Source organism: Pogona vitticeps, chromosome 1 (genome assembly GCF_051106095.1).
Source record: "Pogona vitticeps strain Pit_001003342236 chromosome 1, PviZW2.1, whole genome shotgun sequence".
Taxonomy (NCBI): domain Eukaryota; kingdom Metazoa; phylum Chordata; class Lepidosauria; order Squamata; family Agamidae; genus Pogona; species Pogona vitticeps.
In genome coordinates, this window is record NC_135783.1 from 341,374,360 (window position 1) to 341,389,366 (window position 15,007).

Sequence of the window (15,007 nt, forward strand, 5' to 3'; positions counted from 1 at the left end):
TGAATTTTTAACCCATCAGTTGTTCCCTATCCAGTGCTAACTGTTGCTTCCTGTCCCACATATAAATTTCTCAGGAGATAGATAAGGTGATCCAACACTCCCATTTCCTCAAGAGCTTGCCATAGTTTGCTGTGGTCCACATAGTCGAAGGCATTTGCGTAGTCAATGAAGCAGAAGTAGATATTTTTCTAGAACTCTCTGGCTTTCGCCATAATCCAACGCATGTTAGCAATTTGGTCTCTAGTTCCTCTGCCCCTTCGGAATCCAGCTTGTACTTCTGGGAGTTCTCGGTCCACATACTGCTGAAGCCTACCTTGTAGGATTTTGAGCATAACCTTGCTAACGTGTGAAATGAGTGCCTTCTAGTGAGTGATTTCAGCTGGTCTCATGAGTTGTCTGTGCTGCTGACATGCAAAGCAACCAATAGATAATATTGCACTCCATGGGTTGTACGAGGGTGGAATTACAGAGACGTTGTGTTTTCCCGAGTAAGGCAGACATGCTTGCGGGGGGACTGATAATTAGGAAAGCTTCTCGTAACTGTAATAAAATGAAATTTCATCTCTTCTGGCCAAGCTTAATAGGTACATCTGTTCCCAGGACATAGAGGAGTGTCTTGTATCTGCTGCCCATGTAGGAGCAACAGCTGAGGAACCTGTCAGGAAGAAGAGAGGTCTCATTTCTAATTTAATGCTGCAAACGTGGTGAAATAGGCAATGATTCAAAGTCACCCTTTGAAGACTTGAGCTCTAAAAGCTTTGTGTGTTGTCTCTTTGTTCTGTGGCCAAATGTGTTCCACTTTCTCCCACATTCACATTGTTTTACTCTTTAAATTCTTTCCAACCTGAATGTGAAGAATGTTCCAAATTTTGGCAAATAAACGGAAGCTAAAGTCTCTCCTGAATGTACTTAACCCTTCTGCAAGCAGCCAGCTCAGTGGTTTCCCTTGTCTGTTGCCTGAGGCTTTTTCCAAGTCCTTTCCCACTTGTAGAGAAAAATGGAGGTCTGTTGTTTGCAGTCTCACCATAGTTACAACTGATGGGTCCATTTTAACTTGTTTTTATTATTATTATTTTATTATTAGGGGAACCTGAGTGGTCTTCATTCCTCCTGAGCAGGTTGTTGTCCTCTAGCTAGATTGCAATCTGGCCACAAGTTCTGGTTTCGTCCCTCCTTGGTTGGCATTTCCAACAAAAAGTCTTATTAGCAGCTCTGCAACAGATGGTGCCCTCCCACCAGACAGATGGTCCAAGCAACCTATTTTCCCCATGGAGCAAATGAAGTGATGGAACATCTTCTGCCAGCTGCCAATGCGAAATTGGTCAGATCTCTAATTAGGAAGGTCAGATCCCAATCGCCAAGTGGGCTAGGAAGGTCATAAGGTTGAGGAAGTCTGGCTTGGAGTATCAGACTGAGGCTGAAGATGTGGATTAAAACCCCTGCGTAGTCATGAAACTCACTGTCCCCCAGAATAGCCCAGTGTCAGGGGACTATGAAGGTGAATATTAGGTTGCCTGAGTTCCTTGAAGGAAGGAATGTTCTAAAAATGCCCATTAATTCCAGTCTTTGGTAGAAGATATATGTGCTTGGGGGGGGGGAGGTCTTAGAAGGAAAATGCCATGTTTTATATGTAGCTGTGGTGCAGGGGGATGTGGTGGCGCTGCAGGTTAAACCGCAGAAGCCTCTGTGCTGCAAAGTCAGAAGACCAGTCGTCGTAAGATCGAATCCACGTGACGGAGTGAGCTCCCATTGCTTTGTCCCAGCTCCTGCCAACCTAGCAGTTCGAAATCATGTACAGTGGTGCCTCGCATAATGAGTGCACCGTTTAACGAAGAATCTGCATACCGATGCGGATTTCCCCATCGCTAATGCGAGGGCATCCTCGCATTGCGATGGGGGAACAGCTGTTCGGCGGTTCCAAAATGGCCACCAGACACCCAAAATGGCTGCCGGAACACTAAAAATGGCTGCCGGGACACCCAAAATGGCAGCCGGAACATTAAAAATGGCCACCGGGACACACAAAATGGCCACTGGAACACTAAAAATGGCCGCTGGGACACCCAAAATGGCCACCGGGACACCCAAAATGGCCGCTGCAGCATGGGGGAACATCGGAGACCGGTGAGTTTAGGGCCCATTCGGAACTTCGTTTAATGCGTTCCAGTGGGTTTCCCCGTCCCACTTAACGATGTTTCCCCATAGCGAAGGTTAATCCGGAACGGATTAACCTCGCTATGCGGGGCACCACTGTAAATGCGAGTAGATAAATAAGTACCCCCACGATGGGAAGGTAACAGCATTCCGTGTCTAGTCGTGCTGGCCACATGACCACGGAAACTGTCTATGGCAGAGGTCCCCAACCCCCGTTCCGCGGCCCGATGCCGGTCCGTGGCCTGAGGCTGGACTGGGCTGTGGAGAGAGACCTCCCCCCCCACATGCACTCCCCCACACAACCTGTTTGTGCCTGCAGCGCGAGTGTGCGAGCACCTGCACAAGTGCTGTGACACTTTTTGCCCAAGAGAGTGCGCGCACCCACATGAGCACTGCACCACCCTTTGCACATGCACACAAGCACGCCCGTGCCTGAGAGAGAGCACGCTCCTTCACGCATGTGCACAAGCGCGAGGGGGTGTGTGCTCCGCCTCCCCCAGCCGGTCCACGGGAGTAAAAAGGTTGGGGACCACTGGTCTACGGACAAACGCTGGTTCTACGGCTTGGAAACAGGGATGAGCACCGCCCCCTAGAGTCCAACATGACTCGACTAAATGTCAAGAGGAACCTTTAACTATGGTGACTGGAATGTTGAACTGGGATTTGGAGATTTGAGTCCTGAGCCATGAAACTCAATGGATGGCCTTTAGCTGCTTATTTTCTGCCTCAGCTTGATCTCCCTTACGAGGTTGCCGTGAGAATTAGATGAGGAGGAGACACACCCACGAAACCCAGTGGGGCGAAAGCTGAGGTATAAATGCTTATAAAATATAAATGTAACTAAGGCATACATTAGTATAAAAGCTGGTAGAAACATAACTAATAAAAAAGTAAAATGACACTATCCATGTGGAAGGAGCAGGTTATCCATGGGCATGTAGAAGGAAGAAATCTTCAGACCCTACAAACAGCCAAGGAAGGGAGGAGTGGAGTCAATGGTGATCATGAAATATTGATAGACTTTGGGGGAACTGGGCAAAAAAGCCAGGCATCTGTGTAACAAAACAGAGATCTGAAATCCTGAGCAGGAACAGACTGTTCTGTTTTGTTGGTTCTTCCACTTGTAGTGTTTGATTAATAATTTCTGAACTTTTGCTCCGAAATCACCTATACCAGTAGACTAAGGGTGGGCAAACTTCAGGTATATGGGATCTACTTTGCTTTTTTATTAAAATCCTGATAGGTACCAACTGGAGATGCAGAAGAATAGCAGAGGTGGGCAGACATGAGCTGCCGGATAGATACCTAAACCTCAGTGGTTTAGGTATCTGGCTACAGAACCAGAGTTTGGGAGTTCAATTCCCCACTGGGCCTCCTTGAGAGGGGCCGGACTCGATGATCCACAGGGTCCCTTTCAGCTCTGTAGTTCAAAGGTTATCATTGTTAATAAGAATTGAGACTCTGAGAAGAATTAAAAATTCTTTAAGAATTAAGTACTTAGAGCTCTTCCAAGTAGATGCTTAGCCCAGATATTAGCCATGAGCAGCAGAACAAGATTATGTTTCCTTTCACACAAATCTGCTCCAGGTTTTTCTCCAAATATTCTGCTTCAGGATCCTAATTTGAGTGGAAGTTTTTAAGTTGTTAGTATGAGATGGAGGCAGCAAACTATATGACACAGGCTAAAGGTGGCCTAAAAAAATCAGAATATGACTTCCCAGATGCAGCATTTCTCTTGTCCCCAAAATCCCATATAGGTCCTCCACTCATGTAGCAGAGAGTTGGAGACCCTTGTCACACTGGATCACCCAGAGATCTACTCATCTATTTTTCCCCCACTCCTGCTGTGGAATATAGGAGTCCTAAGTGCTTGCCCATGTAATCTGCTTCGGTTGCCTACATGTAAATGTGGCCTTACTCATTTTCAGAAATTGTATTTCGATATTTCAGCTTTTCCTTTCTTTCCAGGTACTGGAAGCGGTTCCCTCTCTCATGCAATTATTAGGACGATCGCCCCAACAGGGCATCTGTATACAATAGAGTTTCACCAACAGAGAGCTGAGAAGGCCATAGAAGAGTTTCGAGAACATGAAGTGGACCATTTGGTAACAGTAAAGAACCAGGATGTGTGCAAAAATGGGTTTGGCGTCACCAATGTTGCCGACGCTGTGTTCCTGGATATTCCATCACCATGGGAAGCTATTGGGCATGCCAAACTGGCTCTGAAATATGAAGGTAGGTGTCTGGTTTCAAAACTTTATTTGTCTTATTTGACTTGGTTGACTGAGGATGATGGGGATTCTAGTCAAATAGAGGGCAGCAGCGTGAGAAAGACTGGTTAGAGTCCTTGAATGGGGTTCATCCATAAAGTTTATAGTTTGTAAAAGAGCAAATAATTTGGGACCTGGTTACGTGACAGGTTGTATTCTCCCTTAGAGCTTCTTTTATTGGTCCTCACTTGATTTGGAGAAGCCACATGTTGCCAAAATCCTACTCTGCAACTGTTCAGAGCAGGGTGCTGTGCATTGTGGGACCCACTCTGTGGAATACACTGCTGTCTAAATTTCAGCTTGTTCCAGCAATATTTGTTTTTAGACACATCCTGAAAACTTACCTGTTTTTTGCAAGCCTTTTCTTGGGAGGTCCAATCTCATGTCTGTTGATGATAAATATTGTAATTCAGTTTTGTGTGTTGCATGTTTTTGTACTGTGGCACACTGTTTTACAACCTTCAGATTCAAGCAGTTCATAAATATTTGTAAATCAATAAAGTAAAGAAATGCTTCCAAATGCTTCAGGGAAAGAACTTATAGAAAACGTGGCCAGAAATACGGGATCTAATATGTCATATTCTCCTCTTTAGGAGAAAGGTGGGGTATAAATAATAGAATGAAATTAAATGAATGACATTGATTTCACAAGAAATGTGAAATCTGGTTGGAACGTTTTGGATTCCTAGCAAAGACCAGAGAAGTATCTCGGATGGAGTAACATCTAGTATGTTGGACCAAACAAGTGAGGTTAGGGCTGATGTATGATCTGGCATTTGTTTGTGTTGTTGTTATGTGTGTCAAGTTGATTCTGACATATGGCAATCTGGTAAATTAAAGATATCCAAAATATCATGTCTTACAAACCAAAGACCATGGCTTCCTTTATGGAGTTTTAGTCCATCTCATGTTAAGATTCTGTCTTTTCCTATTGCCTTCAACTCTTCCTAGCATTATTGTCTTTCCAGGGAGTCTTGTCCTCTTCTGATATGTCCAGCATATTGCAGTTTCTGTTTAGTACCACAACCTTAGTTTAATCATTTTAACTACTAGTACGAAGTCAGTCTTGATCCCACTTATTTATCCTTCTGTCTGCCTATAGTATCTTTACCTTAAAACATTTCTGGTACAATTGGTGGCTGAGTTGGGATTTCAACCTGTCTTGCTCTAGTCCTACTCTAACACAGTAACCATAGTTCACATTAGACAATACTTACACAACCTGATTGGAAAGCCATAGTATTTTAAGTCTCATCCCCATTCTGTTCTTATGAACATTATCAAAAAGAGGCCCACATACAGGAATCATTCTGTATATCCTGCTTTATTCTTTTATGTTCAAGGTCTCTTTGAGAAATTGATGTTTTTTAGAGCAGGAAAGAGACACATTTCCATTATCCCAAGATGTATGTACTTAGCACTAAAATAACATAATTGTTCCAATGACGCAATCCACATTCTGTCCCAAGAAAAAAAATGCCATCATTGAAATTAGGCAGAATTGCACAATTATGCTCATGGTATTTGTGAGAGTGGGGGAGTCATCAGGGAAATGAAATTCTACTCTCCTGGCCATTAGAATTAAGTTTAACCATCTCACCATCTATTATTTCGCTAGGCTTTGCCCCTGTATTTTTAGCCTTTTCCAGTAACATTCAAGGATCTGAATCTTATGTCAAATGAAAGCTAATCATTAGCATCATCACGTGTCATCAAATCAGTCTTGATGTCTGGTGGGTTTTCCAGGTAGATCATGCTCAGAAGGGTTTTACCCTTCCCTTCTTCTGAGGGCATCCTGGGACTGTGCAGCTTGGCCAAGGCCACCCAGGCTGGCTTTACTTGTGGGGAGGCACAGTGAGGAATCGAACCAATTTCTGGCTCCACAGCCAGAAACCTGAACCACTGAACTGTTCGGCCAGCTTTAATAAAAACAAAAGCAAAGAATCTCAAAATTCCAAACTGAATATGGAATCCAGCATTTGAAAATTATATACAGCTGACTGTCCAGAAAAAAAGCTGCTGATAGAAAAGAGGGAAGAAGGGAAGGTCTTGTTCCTTTCACATCCTACTTTTGCTAAACTGGAAGAGGAGAATGAAGTCTCGCCAATTTGCTCTCTTGCTGTCTGAACCCACTGCACGTATGTTCTTGGTTCCTGTATGTATACCCATCCATGCAAGGGCACTGATGTGGAAGGAAACCTTTAGACTTAGATTCTTTGGAATGATATCACACATCATTTTATGCCAACAGTCTAAATTTCTTAGTGTTTTTTTTTTTTACAGCTTTTTGCTGATAGGACTTAGAACTTTATCTTGCTCACAGTAATTTGCTTTGTGTGCCAGGAAATCTTGGCAATGTTGAAGATGACACCAAGGAACCTTTTTCCTTTTGTGTTTGCTATCTTTTTTACCCCCTTGGTAAATATGTTTTTATAGAAGTTTTCAAATGTAAGAATTTTTGGTATAATCTTTATAAAATCTGGAATCTTCGTAAATATATTTCATTTCTTCCCATGGGTTGCCGACATTAATGGCTATAATCAGAGACGGGCACGAAATGAACCACGAAGCCAGAAAAACCACGAAACGTGCTGGTTTTTGGTTTGTTTTGTGGGCGTTTCTGGGAACTGCATTTTCATGAAGTGAAACAAAACACTGAACTTTTTCATCATTGACATTTCATTTTGCTTCATTTCCCCCACCCAGAAAGCCTCCCTTCATATAATAATAAATGTTTTACTACAGTCATTGACCAGCAAAAGTAAGGAACATTAAATAATTAGGAAACATAAAATCAATATAAAAACACTAAAAAAAATCTATATACACACATATATAAAACTACATTCATACATCTTATTAGATATCTCCTGCCTCTCTATCTTAGGCCTTATCTATGGGCTATTGCAGCTTGCATAGAATGACAGAATTATTACTTTGAAGCTCATAGAGCCGGTGTGATCATTAAGGCCTCTACATGTATACACCAATTTACAGATACTATAGCTGCACTTTGGATGGAACCTTTCCTTCACAGTTTTTGACTACAGCAGCACAGAATTTAGATGCTTTCGTCAACATATCTGAATTTTGGTTTAGCCCAGTGTATCTGCCAGGGCATCGCCCTGTCACCAAAAGCAGTGTGTAATGTGCCTCTGATCATCCAGGAAATGCCCTTATATAAGTGTTAACAAGGACTTCTCGAATGCCAGAATAAAAAGCACAACGAAGTAACACATTTGATCTCACCAGAGTTACAGGGGCATATAAGCTGAGTGTAAGGGGTGTTGTTAGATTTCCCTTTCTGGACTGCTGACAGAAGTGCATTGAGGCAGGCCAGAGTAAGAGCTTTGCATTGTTTAGGTGCCCTTCATGGGCCCCAGAACCTTGCTCCGGATCCCCTCCTGCCCTCCACCACTGCCATCCCCCCAGCAGAGTAGGACAGTAGACTGTTTGGGATGTACTTTTTGCCCCAGTGCTTCCTGGGATGCTTAGGGTATTGTGGGAAGTGTAGTTTTGCTGTCCATTGGGCAATATATATAAGGAACTGTCAAAGAACCATGATTCCCTAAGTCTCAAGAAAGCAACGGGGCAGGACATAGGTTACAGATAGCCTATTGTCCTATTCAGCTGGGCAGCAGTGGCAGAGGAGAAAGTTTGGAGCAAGTAAGGTAGGTGCTGGGGCCCATGAAGGGTGCTGAGCTACACAGGAAGCCTCCCCTTCATTTGGAGATGGACCCAAATCAAATGAACCACAAACTGTTTTTTTGTGGTGGTTTTTAAATTCAGCATGGTTCATAGTTTGTGGACATTGACAAACCATCATGAACTGCCATTGTGCTGGTTTGTGCCTATCTCTAGTTGCTGATTTATGCCTCTATAAAGGGAACTGTAAGCCTTGAAGGCAAATTGCCTCTCGTCACCAACGTAATGGTTATGTTCCCAGAGGGGTACCTTATTGCATGCATGTACTCAGGAGTGCAACTAGCTCCTCCTTACTGTGTGGCAATTTGCACCAAAGCTTAGGCAATTCCCCTTATCCAAGGGTAAATCGGATCCAAGATTGCTTACAGTATTAAAAGAAACAAAGTTAGAAATCAAATAATAAGTTATTTGCAATATTTAAAAGCATTAAATAAATATATTAAAACTCATTGGTAAGAGCAAAAATAAACACATAAATAAAATAATAATAAAATGATTCCTTTTAAAAAACACCTTGGTAATCTTATGCATGTTGACTCCCATTGAACTAAGCAGTATGTATTTCCTACTAGATACGCACAGAATTGGGCTGCCAAGGTAATTTTTCCCAAATAAAACATCAATGCAATTTAAAAGGTTAAAAAGATCAATACAGTTAGAAAGAGCATTCAAGCCCACGTAGAAAAGTGGTGCATAAGAAAGGATATCTAAAATCTTGAGAGAAGGAAAATATCTGAAATCCTGAAGGTAGCGGAGGAGGAAGTTTCACAAATGTGGTGCTACCACCAAAAAGGCCCAGTTCTACCTCCCCAGACATTGGTGGTGGAAGGCAGAGCTGGGCTTCTCTAGATTGCCACAATCAAAGGGCATATTTATGTGTGAAAGAGCACGTAGGGTGCTGTGAACTTGTGAAAATGCCATACAAATGTTATGTTCTTATTATCATTTCTCATTATCAAATGGTACCTGCCATGCAGAGGATGAGGATGAAGAAAATGGTGATGATTACTCATGCTTCCCTTTGTGTTTTGTGTGGGAATTAATGCTGCCATATGTGTTGGGCTCTTACTGTTAAACTTGATGGCTCATGTATTGAAATACTAGGTGGTGGTTGCTAAGATCTGTTAAGGCTTTGAAAGAATGCTTCAGGTTTTACAGCTCAAAAAAGGAGGGAGCCGATGTTCTCCCACTGTTTTTCTTTGATTGCCACTGTTGTTGGCATATGTGGAATAGAGAAAGCTCTTGAACTTCTGTCAGGCATATTCTAGCTGAGCCACAAGTGTGTGGGAAGACATAGTAACATAATTTGACGAGAGTAATTGCTCTCTGACATATTGTTAGGAGGTAGTATGTGTGTATAACTTTTATTTTTAAGAAAAGAAAGTTAGAGACACTCAAGGATGAACGGAACAGAATACAGGCACCACCTGTTACTGACTTCTAACTTCGGTAACGAACAATACACACATTTATACATTGGGAACTTCTGTGGCCTGTGGGGTTTACGTAGCTGGACTACAGTTGCCATAGTCCCTTATCATTGGTTACATTGGTTTCTGGGAATGACAGGATTTGGAATCTGCTGACATTTGGAAGGCCACAAGCTCCCTTAGGGTTTGGATGACCCATGTGTGTTCAGTCCCTTGAAGAGACCAGTATCAAAGAAATTCCATGTGGGATGAGCAAGTACAGACATAATGCCACCAGAATACTGTTCACATATCCTATCACATCTGATGTACCGGTTGAGTCCAAAGAGAAATGAAGACAAGGGGGGAAATCCTGTTTGCACCTTTCTGTGTCAAGAGTGTCAATGCTGTAAGAAGTTGCAATTTTGCACCTGACATGTGCACATAGGTTGTGCAAGTGGCACATTTCTTATTGCACAACAGGTGGCATGACCTGTTATGTCATAGGATATAACATCATTTTCCCACACTGCTTTCTAGTACACCTACTCACTCTTCCCACTGAGTGTAAGATGCCTTTCACCTGAAGAAAGGTGGGGCATTTTGGCATCGGGCCCTGTGTATCTCAGCAGCTGCCATGGTCTAATAAAGAGGAATCAAGTGATCCGCATGTGTCACTTTCTCTCCCAGAGAATACATTTATTTAGATCATGTCAGACTTGCCCAGGAGAATTTAGTGTGTCTGATTCAAATCATAATTATACAGAAAGGCATCTGACTCTAACCACAGTTACACAGAGCTTGGGAAAAACTACTTTTTGTTCCCAAAGTCATGTTTCATTTTTCAAAGTAGCTTTCTAAATCTCTGCCTTTATAGCAAGCATTGCTTTGAGACGAACAGCTTCTTAGACTGCAATCTGGTACCCACTTACCTGGAACTAAGACTTCTTGAACTCCGTGGATGTGACATCGGACTAGATTTACATAAGATTGTACTGCAAATAATCCATACAAGATGAGTATCTTCTGGAGTCCTTGTTTGCAGGCATGGCTGATGTTGCCACAGCGAGATGACACCTTGCCTTGTGAACCGGCTTCCTTTTTACATTGTGTTGACCTTTTTTATTTGCAATAATTTGGACAGAAAGTAACATTGTAAGATTCAGGGAGAGTGGAATAGCATCCCCATAGTCTCATGAGGACTGCAGCATTTAGTCTGTTGATGTTCAGCAGTTTCAACTTTCCATTTCAACGGAAATGCCTACATTTTCAGTTCAGCCTGCACGAATCATGGCTATCACACCCTAGTGAATAAACATCTCCAGTCTTTAGGGTTATGCGGCTATTTCCCCCTTGCTCTTTCTTCTTGAAGGATAATGCTCTTGGTACTTAGAGCTGCTGTCGCCATCAAGAAAAGATACCATTGGCACCAGTCGGGTGGGCATTATATGGTCTGCAGGCATTTTGTCTACCACTTCTTCTGAGGTTCCCTCTTGCTAAAAGATTCAGTCAAAACTGGAGAGTTATACCTCCAGGAGGTATGAATCATCATCATCATGTGCACTCAAGTGAATTCTGACTTATGGCAACCATTTTCAGGGTTTTCTAGGTAGAGAATACTCACAAGCTGTTTCTTCACCTAAGAGGCACAGTTGGGAATCAAACTCCCAACCTCTGGCTCCACTCACAGAGCTATCCAGCTATCCAGGAGATATGAACCTCCATTTAATAATTCTTCATCAGCATGTCTGATTTAGCCCCAAATAGCAATTTTGTATGCAAGGGAGATTGACAGATGTGTTCTTTAGGGATCAGATGTTTAGAAAATGGAGTAGATACAGACCCCCCCAAATGGTTGTTTTGTTGTTGTTGTTTAGTTGTTTAGTCATGTCCGACTCTTCATGACCCCATGAACCAGAGTATGCCAGGCCCGCTTGTCTTGTGCTGCCTCCCGGAGTTTGGTCAAATTCATGTTGGTAGCTACAATGACGCTGTCCACCCATCTCATCCTCTGTTGTCCCCTTCTCCTCTTGCCCTCACACTTTTCCAAAATCAGGGTCTTCTCCAGGGAGTCTTCTATTCTCATGAGATGACCAAAGTATTGGAGCCTCAGCTTCAGGATCTGTCCTTCTAGTGAGCCCTTAAGGTTGATTTCCTTCAAAATGGATAGATTTGTTCTCCTTGCAGTCCAGGGGACTCTCCAGAGTCTCCTCCAGCACCATAATTCAAAAGCATAAATTCTTCGGCAGTCAACCTTCTTTATGGTCCAGCTCTCACTTCCATACATCACTACTGGGAAAACCATAGCTTTGACTATGCAAACATTTGTCGGCAAGGTGATGTCTCTATTTTTTAAGATGCTGTCTAGGTTTGTCATTGCTTTCCTCCCAAGAAGCAGGCGCCTTTTAATTTCATGGCTGCTGTCTCCATCTGCAGTGATCATGGAGCTCAAGAAAGTAAAATCTGTCATTGCCTCCATCTCTTCCCCTTCTATTTGCCAGGAGGTGATGGGACCAGTGGCCATGATCTTAGGTGTTTTTTTTCACATTGAGCTTCAGACCTCTTTCACCCTCATTAAGAGGTTCTTTAATTCCTCCTCACTTTCTGCCATCAGAGTGGTATCATCGGCATATCTGAGGTCGTTGATATTTCTTCCGGCAATCTTAATTCCAGCTTGGGATTCATCCAGTCTAGAATGGCTGCTTACCCCTGTTATAAATATCATCACAGCCAAATTATTTGTAACACTAAATGCATAACCATTTTTAATGAGTAGGTATGTATAGCTGGTGGCGCTGAGGGTTAAACCGCAGAAGCTTCTGTGCTGCAAGGTCAGAAGACCAGCAGTCGTAAGATCAAATCCACGTGATGGAGTGAGCTCCCATTGCTAGTCCCAGCTCCCGCCAACCTAGCAGTTAGAAAGCATACAAATACAAGTAGATAAATAGGTAACACCACGGTGGGAAGGTAATGGCATTCCATGTGTAGTTGCACTGGCCACGTGACCATGGAAGATTGTCTTCGGACAAAACGCCAGCTCTATGGGTTGGAAACGGAGATAAGCATCGCCCCCTAGAGTTGGACACAACTGGACAAATTGTCAAGGGGAGTCTCTACCTTTACTTCACCTATGTATAGCTGGGGTCTTCTAGGAGTTTGTAGTGCAGTTTAAGAAAACAAATTCCAAACTCAGCTCTCATGAATCTTTTCTGTTAAAAACTCTTCCTCTGAGCAAGAACGTGCCAATCAAGTGGGAAAGAGACACTCCCTTGGTTTGGTCCCCACATACGGTGCATTATACCACACAGAAGCGGCTTTCCCACTGCTGGGAATGAGGGTTCAGTTTATCGCTGGGGATACAATTGCTGTCCTCTCGCATGGCAGGCAAACAACTCACACTGTGCAGGGTGTCGCCCTTCCCTTATCCCAGTGTTCCAGCCCAGTGGCCCTAACGCTTCTCTCATTTCTCACATGAGCAAACTGTACCAAGGTGAATTATTGTAAGCTGAATAATTCAGTAGATCTAGCTCAGCATTTCCAAGGCTGGATGCTTTCTGGTTGTTCTTTTGGAAAATCCCCACTGTGTGTCAGGGAATATGAGATCCCCAGTTTGAGAATTAGTAATGTGTTCAGGAGTGGGAGCAGAATTTAAAATACCTGTGCAGGCTGCAAGGCGAGAGCTGCCTTCTGCATATTTTCCATGAGCCTAAGGAGATGGGAGATGTGCAATACAGCTGGGCAGCAAAGGCGAGTTTTTTCTGCAACATTTTGGGTCCCATGAGATGGGACTCCATTCATGCAATTAGCAATGTCATGGGTGGTTTTAAAAAAATAAGTACCAAATATTTCCCACCCATCCAGCACTAGATTGGAGTTGGGGGGAAAACAGGGATGGAAAGCCACTTTTGGAGGTTGGACCAGATCATCACCCTGTTGATGCCTTGCAGGCCAAATGACATCAGAGAGTGTAGCCATGACTCATCCCTCCCCATGTGCTGCCTAACTGAAACATAGAAGACCCTCGCCCGTAAACCGCACCAAGCACACCTGTGAAGGTGGTGGGACATAGAGAAAGGCTTCCCCTGATCATCTTAATACCCAGGCAGGCTTATAAAGGCAGATGTGCTGGTCCTTTGTCAGGAGAAAGGTGGGGTAAAACTATTTTAAATAAAATTAAAATAAAAACACATTCAGGGGGTTTCTCTTTTCCTGTAAGGATTCTGCCCATATGGAATTTTCCAAGAATTCCTCAGCAGAATGCTAGGAGCTTCATTCCTTAGACCCAGACCTGCAGATACCTACATTTTTCTCAACTAGACCATAGCCTTGTCTGGGAGGCAGTGTAGCTGTTTCAGACCAACTGTTGCTATTATGCAAAAAAATAAAAGTACAGTAATGCTTCCTGGGTGTTTTAGCTTAGAACCTAAATTGCAATAAAACTACAACACCCAGGAATAGAGAAAGGTGCTTTGTGCACCTGACAGCTTCATACAAAGATGTCAGCATAGCTGCCAAGGGGACTTCCCCCCCCCCCCCCACATCCCAGGCTGGCTGAGCCGCTTACCTGTTGTTGTGCATCACCAGGGCCCTTTTGCTCTGGCTACGCACCAGTCTGGGCAGGAGGATGGGCTGCCCGTCCCTGCCTCTTCAGGCAGCCAACCACTCCATCGAGGAGGCGGGACAGGGATTCTCCCCACACAGATGATGAGTAGTTGGCTGCCTGAGGAGGCAGGGGCAGGCAGCCCAACCTCCTGCCCAGATTGGTGGACTGTGGGATCAGAAGGACGTCAAGTGGCCCAGCCGGCATGGGGGAGAAGGTCCACATGAAAGCTATGGTGCTGTGCTGACAGCTTTACACAAAGTGCCCTTCTCAATCCAGGAAGCACTACTGCAGCTTCCCTTTTTTTGGTACATTAACAACAGGAAGTAGGCCCAAGATAGCCGTGCAGCCTCCAAGAAGATCCTGGTTTAGGTAAGCAGGATGTAGGTGTCTGTAGGTGTGGCTGTGAGGACTGGAACTCCCAGAGTTTTGCCTGGGGAATTCGCTGAGAATTCTGGGATTTCCACGTCCAAAAATTTGCATGACACATCCTTAATCATTGCCACCTTGAATTCTGATGAGAAGCACATTGGAGGCCAAGACAATTCTTTTAGAACCATCGTAATAGGATTTGCTTCTTGCACCAGTTGTCTTCACGGTCATCCACAGAGAGCGCACCTTGCAGAAGTCTAACTGGGGGTGGCAGGGCGGACATCTGTACACGAACGACTATGGCCATAATGACACTGTTATTTATTCAGTTATTCCTTATTCATGTTTGTTCAAAAGCTTTTCTTTTACTATACCTCACATCATTCTGCATGCCACTATCCTGTTTCCTTCAGCTGCTTTTTTTCCCCTACAAGCATACTGTTTGGAAGGGAGGGGTGTTGTGGTCCCACCTGCCCAAAGAACATGCAGTTGCAGCA

General features: G+C 43.7%; 1 protein-coding gene across 2 annotated transcripts in view; it reads left to right on the forward strand.

Moving 5' to 3' along the window:
• Positions 1-15,007, forward strand: part of TRMT61A (tRNA methyltransferase 61A) — a 64,125-nt gene that overhangs the window by 17,037 nt on the left and 32,081 nt on the right. For both annotated transcript variants that reach the window (XM_072986708.2, XM_020808934.3), the window contains exon 3: positions 4,123-4,389. In XM_072986708.2, the coding sequence (XP_072842809.2) occupies positions 4,123-4,389 (267 nt within the window). The remainder of the gene's footprint in view (positions 1-4,122; positions 4,390-15,007) is intronic.